This window comes from Metarhizium acridum (genome assembly GCF_019434415.1).
Source record: "Metarhizium acridum strain ARSEF 324 chromosome Unknown scaffold_578, whole genome shotgun sequence".
NCBI lineage: Eukaryota > Fungi > Ascomycota > Sordariomycetes > Hypocreales > Clavicipitaceae > Metarhizium > Metarhizium acridum.
The window spans coordinates 330,404-343,052 of NW_027094046.1; the positions used below are offsets into that span (position 1 = coordinate 330,404).

A 12,649-nucleotide genomic window follows, 5' to 3' on the forward strand; every position below is an offset into this window, starting at 1 on the left:
TTGCTTGTTATCGCACCATTTAGTAGCAGATTAGACTTGGAAATTTGTTCTAATGTTTTGCCGCTCTTTTTCAGGTGCACTAGCTTATCAAAGCAGTGGAAAGTCGGTCAGGTTTACGGTATTATAGATTTTTCCTGGAAACTGTGTTTTTGGTATTTCCTTTGTAGAGCATAGGTCATGTATTTGGACTTGATTCTATATTCATTTGTAGCTAACATCTTTGTTATCCGCGAGTCTAGGCTCACAATTTGTTGATGTGCGTAGTATCTGTTCACAAAGTTGTCTTAGGCTTGGGTGTCTGTCTCAAGGATTGAACTGTACAGAATTCGAGCTTTTCCGCAAAGACAAGTCCCCTCGGTTCTCGAACAGGACCCAATCTATCTGGTATGTCAAAGGAATATAAGGGGGTATAATTGCTATTCGATTAGAGCGCGTTCTTTTTCGCGATATGGTATCTCAAGCTTGCGCTCGACTCCCACCTTTCCGGCTGGCTACCAGGTACATCTTCTGCAACAGACTTGCATAGCATGTTTGTAAATAGCCCTTGGTGAGGAAACGGATGAATCAGCGACTTCGGAATTACACTAAAACTGGCAGCCATTAATGCCGAGAGAATTGTGTCAAGTGATAGATTGTCCAAGAGCTTCTTGAAAACACCAAGTCGTCGTACAGACCACGTCATCCGTGCCGACGTTCCGTGCGGGGGATCGCCGGCCGGCTGCACGAACGGCCCTGTTCCTCTTCATCTTTGCCTACTTGTAGGATCCGATGGACGGATTTTTCTTGGCCTTTTATTCCGTTTCCTGTTCCGCGGAGTGGTACGTAATGATCAATGTTGGCATCTGCAATATAACAATGCTGGCTGGTGGTTCATCGCAGCCATCGCATGACAAATGAATTCGTAATTCTAATCGGAGGGTCGCTGACAGGTTCGGCTCGGCAGAGGACAAACTGCATTTATATCGGAATATCGGTAATGCGTCAGAAAGGAAGGGGATCAGCACAAGTGCCCTGTTGCGCGGTGTTAATCATACATGGGCTGAATGTCGCGATAGTTCCACCGCACCGCGTCATGAGGGAAAAGCGTTGAATAATTGGTTATTGGCAAACCATGTGGGCCGCAACGTCTGTCAAGATCCAGGAGCGATGACACCATCACAACCCAGCCGCTCCGCCGAACTTGGAAGCGCCAGGGTCAAAATGCTGTGTTCAAACGAGTCGCACATACTCATCATTTTCGTTCATGTCGAATACTTTCTTCAACAATTGAAGCTTGACCTAAAGCTGACTAGTGTGAAGCTAGGATTGGGGTAAGGGAATGGCTTTATAAAGACATTTGATACCCTGCTGACGGCATTGCGCCATGGTGTCTCACTTCCACACAGACCGGAGGGCTGAGAAACACACTCTTGCCACGGCTGACCCTCTACCGACAAACCGACGGTCGCTTTCGTCGTCCATGGTTCCAGTTACCCACCGCATCTGGAACAAGATGACAATACCATTGTTCTTGCTTGTGGCTTTAGCCCTCGCTTTCCGCATGGCCAGCGGCACGAATCACCATCAAAATGGCACTTCAAAACCGAATTTCATCTTCATCATGACGGATGATCAAGATCTGCACCTAAATTCTCTTGAATATCAGGACATAGTCCAAAAGCAGCTGATCGAAAAGGGCACCACGTTCAAGAAGCATTTCTGCACTGTCGCATTGTGTTGTCCGTCGAGAGTGTCTCTCCTTACGGGGAAGGCTGCGCACAATACCAATGTTACTGATGTGTCATGGGTACGTTCAACTCTTCCAGACCTCGATGGTCGGCCTTTATCCGTATACCATAGATTGATTAACAATGTAAATAACAGCCGTATGGTATGTTCCATAAGTCGATGACCTTTCCACACTCTAGTTTCGATCCATGTATACGGATCATTGGGTGATCCGTGTGTCAAACTGACTAGACTTTCATGTTTTACAGGTGGATACACGAAGTTTGCTACACAGGGGCTCAATGAGGCGTATTTGCCCGTGTGGCTACAAAGCTACGGGTATAACACATACTACACCGGAAAACTCATGAACCAGCACAGCACTCGCACATACAACCAGCCCTTTGCTAAGGGATGGACTCGCTCTGACTGTACGTGATGTCGACGGGCGAAACTTCCCTCTTGCTCAAATCACTAACCGACCATGTCGTGCGTCTACAGTCTTGCTTGACCCTGGAACTTATAGCTATCTTGATGGTATCATGGCCCTAGACAAAAATGAATACAGGAGTATCAAAGGGCAATATTCCACCGACGTCATTGCCAATAGGTCCCTTGAGTTCCTCGATAATGCCCTTGCTGCGGGCAAGCCTTTCTTCTTGGGTGTTGCGCCTATAGGTCCTCACGCCAACACGGGGTTTACGACGCCGATTCCTGCCGACCGACACAAGCATCTGTTTCCAAATGTCTCGGTTCCTCGCTCCCCAAGTTTCAATCCAATTACAGTACGTGAAGACCCGCAGATGAGATTGCGCAAAGCTAAGAACCTGCCATAGCCTGGCCATGTCAACTATCTGAAGAATCTTCCGCGATTAAACTCCACACAAATCCAATACAGCGATAACTTTTATCGCGCTCGGTTACAGACCCTACAGGCTGTCGATGAGCTAGTTGGCAGCATCATTGACGCCTTGGAAAAGGTCCCGGAAGTTCTTGCCAATACATACATCATCTACACCAGCGACAACGGCTATCACATCGGACAGCATAGATTACCCCCCGGAAAGACCTGCAACATTGAAGAGGATATCAATGTGCCATTCGTCATTCGCGGGCCCGGCATCGCCGCGGGCAAAGAAGTCTCCTTCCCGACCTCCCACACCGACATTGTCCCTACTTTATTCAAGCTCGCGGGTATCCCTCTGCATGAAGACTTTGATGGTGTTCCCATTGCAGTTACGCGCAAAGATCAGAAGCACCGGGTGCGCAAGAACGAGCATGTCAACATTGAATATTGGGGTCAAGGCTACCTCGAGGGCGAAGTCTTTGGCAACTTGCAGGGGGCGTTTGCGAAAAACACGTACAAGACTCTCCGTCTCGTCGGTGACAATCACGACTTCATGTACGGCGTCTGGTGTACCAACGAGCACCAGCTGTACGACATGAAAACTGATCCACATCAAATGACGAATTTGTACGAAAGCAAGGAAAAGACGTCGGGATACGACATACCTGCTTTGTCTGCTCGTCTGGACGCTCTGCTGCTCACCCTCAAGAGCTGCAAGGGCAAAGTCTGCAGAGAGCCTTGGCAAACCCTGTTCCCTGATCCCAAAGACAACGTCCGCTCCCTCGACGATGCCATGGATTCAAAGTATGATGACTTCTTTTTTAATCAGCAAAAGAAGGTGACTTTTTCAGAGTGTGTAAATGGTTACATAACGCAATATGAGGGAGCGTTGGAGCCGGTGGGCTACGTGGATTAGAATAGATATCTCTCTCAGAACAGCTGGTCTCAAGAGACTTGACCTGGGCTCTTGTTGCCTAATGTACCTACTTGCGGTCTATACATATCCATCCTTGAACGGGATGACTTGGCTGCGCATATAAATGTTAATTTAAACAATATATACGAGACTATCAAACCCACGTACGTCTCAATGGGGAGCAGTACACCCCTGGAGTGTCGGTGACTGGAGCCACGTTGACGAAAGCAATACAGCGAATACCGCTCCAGGTTTTGTAATCGGTTATGGTGACATCATTTCTATCTTAACAGCTAGAATGCCCCTTTTTCTGTCTTACTTCAAGAGCAACATGGACCCCGGCTTAAACTCAACCAATCTGTGGCGGAGAACAGAAACCTCAACTATTCGTCAGTTGAAAAGCAATGAATGATGTACATGATCAATAAGCTCCCATACTTAGTTACAAAGCAACATGGTATCCTTGGCATCTGATTTTCATTATATATGTCGCTTTCTCCGTTTCTTGCGGCCAAGATCTCTTACCAGATTAACCTTGTCCAAGCAGAGCGCAAGATGTCGAACAACAACTCAAAGAAAGTGAGTGAAAGCCATATTCCGGATCCTACCAAACCCAGCACACAAGCCTAAATGCCATTGTGAGGTTTATTTTCAGTTCCCATGCACAAGATTCCCCACTAGCTGATTCTGGGAGACGAGAGATTGCTTCGAAAAAACATCAATGAATCGTTTAGCAGACGCCAGGCCGGGTCTGAGTAAATGTCTTCGTCTTCATAAACAAGTAAAGTGCTCTAGTGGATGTACATGTACGAATTTTCCCTCCTTCATTTACAGACCGCCAGCGGCGCAAATTGAAGCAGCAGCAGAAGCCTGCCTATCATAGCGATCGGGGGAACTGGACTGCTGGAATTTTTGACACAGAGCGCCAACACTCAGAGTCTGCCAGCGATCGATGCGCTTCATTTCAGAAAAGAATAGACCCGCAGAACAGCCGGCATCCATGCTACAGGCCATATTGTTGTAGACAGAGGCGCGCTGTTGGAAAATACCGACGGAGTCACGGTCAGAGCTAATGCCGCCGTGTCTGTACTTCAACGATGCCGGGACCGCGTTGTTCGCGCACATGAGAAGCTTAGACTATTACATTTATAAATCTATCAGCGGCTTCTAATGTCTTAAAGTGTCAGGGGATAGCGGATTGGTGACGAACCTCCACAAGAGCAGTAGCAATCGCAGCCACGCAGCCGCGTCTTTGGACACCATTGGCCTTGGCCCTGGCGACGATTGATCTGGCGCAACTACTTTAAGCGGCATTGAGGCTAGGAAGGTTAGCTAGGTGCGGTGACGCCCAAGACGAGATAGGCCAGAACGTTGTTGAACTTCATCCCGCTGTGCTCTTAGAAACCAGAAACTTTGTGGAAATATATGACATTTGGGGAAAACGATCTTTTTTGGTCAAAGTATTGGAAGCCAGCACATCTTTGATAACCGGAGAGATGACAGTCCTATTTATGGAATTGATAGAAACTCTCGAGCACTTGCCATCAACTCGTAGTTGTACTTGCACCAAGGATCAGCAGGGTCCGGATACCAAACAGAGTGGGACTGGGGTGACCTCGTCTGCGAATTCCCGGTCATTCAAATCTTCCTGTCAAACATCATCTTACGCCTGCTCCGCAATGTTATTTATCACTGGTGTATAATTATTCTACTTGTAGAAACAGTCGGTAGCCAATGGAGACGGCTCATAAGGGCTCATAAGCCCACGCTGTCTACTCCGTACAACTTGCTGTAGTTTTGCCAAGCCTAGCCGTGACTAGCAATGTACTTGACGCCACACCGAGTCGACAACAGCATTGGCCAACACTGGCAGTAAGACGTAACAACTAAACATTATCATTTAGATTACAAAGCATAACTACTATCTCTGAGCATCCATATTCGCGTTCTAGGAGAACATGAAGGGTGCAAAGTCTGGGACCAGTCCTCGTATTGGGAAGCCATTGGTCTTGAGTTAGTCTCTTGTCACCCATTCCCAACGGGTCCGGACCTGCCGTTTAGGGATTTACAATTTAATGATGGATGGTTGGTCTCTAAGTGAACTGCCGGCACTAGGAGCCAAAATTGGGTCAACGCCAACTAGTTACTGCCCGTAATGGTTCAAATGTTGGGTTAACCTATTGCGGCATGACCGCTGACAAACTCACGGCTAGGTATGGATTGTCGCAAGGTCCGGTATCAAGACGCGGTGTTTCCGACACCTAGCCCCTTGATAAGCGGGAAGAGAAATAGGTTTCACCGGCCACCCTGATAGTCATGGGCCCAAAAGCCTGAAAGATTGGACTGCGCGGGGTGGCTTTAGTTCATATTCAGAGCAACTTTGCTTTCGAATTTCAGGGGCATATGAAAAATAAAGATAAGCAACAGGAAGTGTTGGAAGGTTGGGCCAGTAGTGGAAACGTTGCATATTACGAATTCAAAAGATGGGGAGAGCGGCGGCGACACCGACACGGCTTTAAACAAAAGGGGATGAACATCACAAGGTTTCAATGAGTTCCGGGAATTCTTTATGGTCCTGAGATTCCTCCCTTCTTGCCGCCCGCTTAGGGTCAAAAGCCGTCTCTGCCTACAGAACCACGTCTGAGGGGACTGGGAACTCCCACCAAATACACCTCACCACTCACCATTCCCATCACGGCTTGCAAGCGCAGCATGTCGCCTTACAAGTAGAGTTCGCAAACCTCGAACTTCTGACAGTCATCACGAGGGATTACCAAATGTTCAAGTATAAGGCGTATGTCGTATCTGTGAGGCACGGTAGGGGTAGGTTTGAAGTTTATGCAATCTGGAAAGTCGGAGTGCTAGTGAAAATGTGGCAAGGGCTTAGCAGAGGCCTTATAATGGTAACTAAATTCATCTCATAACAGTCTTCGGTATCAAAAAGAGATGATATTTGGGAGAATAATCTCTGTAAAATCCCCTCTCCGTTTCTCGTCAATTTGTTCTAACCGATGCCGCAGATCGTCATCCAAGCCGTCAGGGCACGCACCCAGAAGTGGATTACGAAATGCAACATGACATATATAGTCTGGGCGTCGTACTCTTGGAATCGGCCTGTGAACGTCATTTGTACTGTACGGAAAAGATGAGGAAAATTGTTCATCTGTACGAAGCGATATACTTGGATCGGCGGACTGGGTGGCACGACCTCGAAATACGCCAGGCAGCGCCAATCGAATCAAGCGGCAACCTGAAGATGTGGCTTCCAGGGAGCTGCCATGCCGACTAGGGAACCGGTATACTGATGTTGTCCTTTTGTGCTTGCGATGTTTGGATGTAGGAAGTGGTACCAACCACGACGGACAAGGACTCGGTGTAGGTGCTGTAGACTGCACGGATGAAGATGGGATTGTCCTTGGGGTAGCCTATATTGAGAATGTGCTTGAGTAACTGCACAGCATCATGGTGTAGAAGTTTTTGCTGTCATATTGGTCATGATCGGCCTTGCATACTGCCCGCTTATGAAAGAGGACGGACGAGTCTTGACCGTAAACGAGCCAGAAAGCATAAGTCTCAAGAAGAGCTCGCCCATGCCGAACGGCGCAGAGCACGAGTTTCATCCCCTTATCGGACTGCATCGGTTCAGCGTGACGAAAGCGAAAGAATCCCCGACTCGGCCGCCTCCCTGATGGGCTAGGAACTGTAAGTGAGGCCTCCAGACTGAACATCTGGACTCCCTGGCTGCAGTGGAACGGTGAGATACGCCCATGCCGCAGCCAGACAGCACGGTTGAGTTGCAACATGGAAGCGAAGGCGACTGGGTGCAACAGTGGCTGCTGCTGTGCCACTTGACACGCTGCATGGCTCCCTGTTCGTCTGTCTGCTGTGAGTCCAGACATGGATGTCAAGTTCTTCAGTCCTACGCAACCTAGTTACCCATCGCTCGACGATTATTGGCACCGGGGGGGCAAGGGGACCAAGGGACCAGGCACGCAATAGACTCTGGCCGTCTCCCAAGACCCTGTTTCTATGGTCTTCTCTGATCTGCCGGCTTCTTGCTTCGCCTGGTCCAGCAAGCCGTCTGTTTGGCCGTACGGAGTACAATACAGACGAATGGGGTCAACGAAGCATTGGGAGCAGCTGTCAACTCAGAACTGCCCAACTTCAACCTTGACGACATTATCAACGGCGGCCAAATGCCGCCAAGGGCAATAACGCCTACTGCCATACTCCCGAACGGCTGACTTGAATCTGGTGACTTTAACTTTTTGTCTGTCATGGCCTCGAAATCAGACATTGAGCACTGGCACATTGACACCGCCACCTATGACAATCGAGTGGAGGAAATACACTTTGTTACAGACCCTAAGAGGAATATTAGGCGGAAACGGCAAACAGTGGTTTGGCACTTTGAGCAGCTCCTAGGCCGGGGAGGCTTCGGGGAAGTAAGGCTGGAGAGGAACAGGAAAAATGAGGCTGTTAGGGCTGTTAAAAAGATCGCAACAGGCGCCACTCTCAGTAATAACGACTGTGAGAAGGAACTAAAGGCATTTCTGGAATTCTTAAAGCTAAAAGTACGTCAACTGCGGCCAAGATAACTCTATCACGTCGCTGATTTTAGATAGTATTGCGAAGCTGCCGTGTTTGTTGAGTTTATTGGGTGGTTCAAGAATAGCCTTAATGTCTATCCATTAATGGAATACATTGCTCTAGGAGACCTTAACAAGAACGTCGCTCCTTGTTCTGGGAAACTAACTTAGTAGAATCAGAGACTCAGGACATTACTCGGCAGATACTATCGGGCTTGGAGATTATATACGCCGAGTCTTTTGCACATCGCGGTCTCAAGCCGCAGGTATTTTGTCATGAGTTTTGGCTTTCTTCCGGTCGCTAATTACTGATGAACATGCATGCAACAGAGTGTTTTGGTCGTACATGGACCACCCCAGTGGTGGGTGAAGATTGCCGACTTTGCAGTGAGCAAAAGACTGACTGTGAGCACCGAGTATCACACCAAGAGCGGCACTCAGCCGTACATGGCACCTGAAATTCTCGACTACTTGGACTCAGCAAAGTCAAGCCCAGGATACACCAATGCTGTTGACATATGAGCAGTCGAATGCATCACGTATTGACTTATTACTGGCAATGTCCCCTTTCCATCCGGCAAATCTTTGGTGAAATCTGCCAAGACAGGTCTTTCTTTCATTCCCACGCTCTTCTCAATAGCGGGGTTGGAAATACATGCTTCAACTTCATTGGAAAGCTTCTCGTAACTTGTCCGGAGGAGAGACTTTCAGCCTCGCAGGCCCTGCGTGACACATGGATTAGCCCAGGTAAGGATACAAGTAGTCTGCAGGCCACTCTTCTTGAGCTAATTTCATTTCACTTCTCCTAGCGTCCGACGATGGGGAACCTTCAGAACGTATACTGAACCCGAATTCAGTGGCATCCGAGCTTTCGCGGCTTACCACCTCAGCCATGGCCTACAATACAACCTCCCATGAGGGTCTCATATCACATAGCCCGACATCTCCCTGGCATAGTGATTCTCGTCATGATGAATCATCAACACCAATCCGCTCTTCACCTAACACCATGCAATTGAACTCTGGCTTAGCAGCTAAATACGACCAAGGGCGAGTACTCGTCGTAGACTACAAAGACACCCTCAGCGCTACTCAACGCATTGGCAACTTACCATTTAATCAGGGGAAATATAGCGCCGCAGAACGAGAGTACCAACGAGCAGCCAAAGGGCGAGAGCGAGTACTATGGTTAGATCATGAAGAAAACCTTGCTGTGATTCAAGACCTTGGCGACTCACTTTTCTATCAACAAAAATATAGCGCCGCACAACGAGCATATCAACGAGCGGCTGATGGCCGAGAGCGAGTACTAGGGTTAAACCATGGAGATACCCTTGGCTCTCTTCACTCGCTGGGTGAATCGCTTTTCTACCAAGAGAAATATAGCGCTGCGGAACAAGCGCAACAACGAGCGGCTAATGGCCGAGAACGAGTACTAGGGAATTGCCACAAAGACACCCTTTACTATTTTCAATCACTGGGCTCATCTCTTTTTAACCATCAGAAATATAGCGCTGCAGAACAAGCGTATCAACGAGCAGCTGATGGCCGAGAGCAACTACTAGGGAATGATCATCAAGACACACTTGACTCTATTTACTGGGTAGGTCGATCGCTTCACCACCAAGGTAAACATAGCGCTGCGGAACAAGAGTACCCGCGAATAGCTTCATTTGGGAAAGAGGAAGAAAAAGATGAGGAAGATGAGTAGGAAGATAAGGGAAGGGAAGAAGGCTCCTACTAACGCCACCGATAACGCCTCTAGCGATTGAGTCGTCATTGGCGACGTTTACCCCAATCATGTTCCAATGGAATTAAAGTAGTCCTAAAGAATGTCTCATTCAAAATAGCCCTGATGTTTTGTTTCAGTCTCTCAAGCATTTCAATGAGCAGCTATTGAAGCTGGTCATTTCCATGCCTGCCTAGTAAGTGAGACGAGGTCGCCAACCGCGGCTAAAGCCATGCCGTGCCTGAGATTTGGTGAGACCCGTCACCTATGTTGGACATTCGTTTTTGTCAACAACTCAAGCGTCTACCTGATCCACCCGACGGCGAAAGACTTTCTGGTACAAGAAAATGACTGCCGATATTGGCCCCTCGGACGAACTGACTCCCGGTCATGATTGAGGCCCTCATTCAAGAGTGTTATATCCCACACATGTTTCTCGGAGCGACTGGAGACGATAATTTGGACTTTAATCCCGAAGTGATAGATCCGTCGTTTGCCGCCGTGACAGCGCCTTTCATACCTCAGATTTGGACGACTTACAGCAGAGAAATGCTAAACCTACTGGATGACCTTCGCTAATGGGCTACAAGCCTGGACGATGACCTTGAGCTAGCCGGGCCTAGAACACCGCGATTCGGCCGATGCGCAGACTCACCCTGTTGTGAGTCTCATGCGAGTCTCTTCTTCTTACCGCCACAACCCCTGATGGGAGAGTAAAGGCTGCGTAGTTGACCAAGGACTCACGCTATCTTCGCAGGCCGGTTTGTACACCATCTCAAATGCTTCCTGCCCGGAACTCGAACGGCGTACCTGTCACTCCTGGTCGGAAGTTCGCCTTTTGCACGCGAAAGTTCCATAAGGACTCGGGCCGAGCGCTAGCAGGAGGCTTGAACTCAACGACGCTCAATGCAACAGAATTGACCGGGGGAAACATTCGCCTACGGGCTGATTCAAGGTTCATTATGTGAAGAAATGGCCTACTCGCGCTCACATCATCCTTCGTGCAACCGGTTTGGCCCTGTTCGAGAAGAGCCTCGAATCGTTTCATCGTTTCACTCGCTGATGGACGCACAGTTGAGCCGGGCTTCGGGTAGGCATCGCAGTCGGCAATTGGCGTCTTCCAAAGCGCCTCCAGGCATTCTCCTTCGGAACAGCATGCATTTCCTGTAGCCTCTTCCAAAAGCTTGCAAGTCCCGCATGAAGTCCAATGCGTTGCTGTCGCCGCTGAAAGCAGACAAATCCCACCGAGGATGCTACTGTTTCTGTAGGATAGCATGTATAGCATCAACTGTATGGCTGGATAGCGACAAGAGTTTGTTTCCATATATGTCAAAGCTGAATTGAGGTCTCGCTACGGACAAAATTCCTGCGGCACAGGCTTTACCAATGCGACGTGGTCCAAAAGTAGAAGCATTCGGGCTGGACCAGTCTGGGACCCAGGATGGGAGTCCCTGCACATTCTTACTCGATGATACAGCATAGAAAATATCCAAGGTTAACGAACGAGACAGTATTTCTGTGGCAGCTTGTAGATACACATGTGCACATGACGTAGTGTAGGCAGGCAGAATGCGAAGCTCGTTGGAATCTGACGCAAAGCTCAGTACGGCAAAGATTCGGTCTCTGGGATCCATAGCCTTATTAGCCCATTCACCTAGATTCATAGTGATGTCTGAAAGAATTGACTCAAGCGGAGACTTCTTTTTACTGGAGGTGATGAGGTACAGAGTGCGCCGTGCAAGAAAGTTAGAACCAGCGAGGCTCGCCACACGGGAGTATTATCGTGAGCAAATTCACGGCCCGTCAACGTCTCGTTCGATAGTGTAACAACAGTTCGAGCACCTGCCCACAAGACATTCTTCTTAATTGACTGTTGGCCACAAAAAAGTATGACGCCGTCATGAAGAGCTGCCTCTTGCAGTACCCAAACTTTCCGGAACCATGGCAGTTCTAGAACCTTTGGAACAAGTTCCAAACTGAAAGCCGGAAAGTCTTGAGGAAACCATTTCGGTCTAAGTGAGGTCAGCGTATGCTCCCACGCGTTCTTTTTGTAGTCCGGTTTGCGTTGCAGGCTAATGAGTGATTGAAGAGCGGCCCGGCCTCCACGTCTCAAGGCTTCAACGCCTACATCGGAGTCATGCTCACTTGGGCCCAGCCAAACCAAAACCCCAAATGCTCGTCGATATATCTCAGCCATTAACTCGACCTGCGCGTTTTGTCCACATCATCCTCCTGGTTGATGCATATCGCGTCTACCCAGAGGCTGAGAGCTTGATCCACATGCTCGAATCGTTGAAGAGCATTGGCCAGGTTGGCAGTGACCTGGACTCTTTGGTTATTCAGGAATATAACGGTGGTTTGTGACGCGTCATTCCAAGTGCACGAAAGGGGCAGATATTGGCCTCTCGAATTGGCACAGCATTCGTGGAGCGGTAAACACGGGAAGCAACTGACTGTGTCTCTGTCGGTGTTTGCCCGGTATCACGACGGGAACAAATGAACAAGTCGGATTTCTCTGCTGGCGTGATTGAGTGGTTGCTAGGTCCGCTTCGTCGGCACACCCGCAGCTGTGACAATGGAGGCGGTGAGAAGAGGGCAGGTTCAAAGACAGAAGCCATGGATCTTGCTCAGGACATCACGTTTCGATGCATTTCCGCCCGAGGACATGCTGCCTGAGAGTTGGTGTAGGATTGATGCAAGAATGCAGAGATGTGGCGCTGCGGCTTATGCCGGCTGGTGGTTTGGGCAGCGTGCATGCCGTCACCAAGGCGATCGTCCAATGCTCTCGGCGTATTTGGGCAGCGACCCTGAGGGTCTATCAGACCAGCTTCATGCCGTCGCACGCATCATCCCAGAGAGAT

The 12,649-nt window shown here is 49.0% G+C and overlaps 3 protein-coding genes across 3 annotated transcripts; 2 read left to right on the forward strand and 1 right to left on the reverse strand.

The window, feature by feature from the left end:
• The first annotated feature begins 1,000 nt into the window (after positions 1-1,000).
• Positions 1,001-3,630, forward strand: J3458_021208 (uncharacterized protein). Its single transcript, XM_007816836.2, has 6 exons — positions 1,001-1,310; positions 1,386-1,786; positions 1,864-1,870; positions 1,977-2,138; positions 2,209-2,492; positions 2,544-3,630. The coding sequence occupies exons 2-6, from the start codon at positions 1,460-1,462 to the stop codon at positions 3,468-3,470; spliced, it is 1,707 nt and encodes a 568-aa protein (XP_007815027.2). The 5' UTR covers positions 1,001-1,310; positions 1,386-1,459; the 3' UTR covers positions 3,471-3,630.
• Positions 3,631-7,747: 4,117 nt separating this feature from the next.
• J3458_021209 (uncharacterized protein) lies at positions 7,748-8,581 on the forward strand (the record flags this gene model as incomplete). Its single annotated transcript, XM_066122473.1, has 4 exons — positions 7,748-8,044; positions 8,096-8,200; positions 8,263-8,325; positions 8,390-8,581. 4 exons carry the CDS (start codon positions 7,748-7,750, stop codon positions 8,579-8,581), a joined length of 657 nt encoding a protein of 218 aa, XP_065972483.1.
• A 2,460-nt stretch (positions 8,582-11,041) lies between these two features.
• Positions 11,042-11,452, reverse strand: J3458_021210 (uncharacterized protein; the record flags this gene model as incomplete). Its single annotated transcript, XM_066122474.1, has 1 exon — positions 11,042-11,452. The coding sequence occupies one exon, from the start codon at positions 11,450-11,452 to the stop codon at positions 11,042-11,044; it is 411 nt and encodes a 136-aa protein (XP_065972484.1).
• Positions 11,453-12,649: the final 1,197 nt, after the last annotated feature.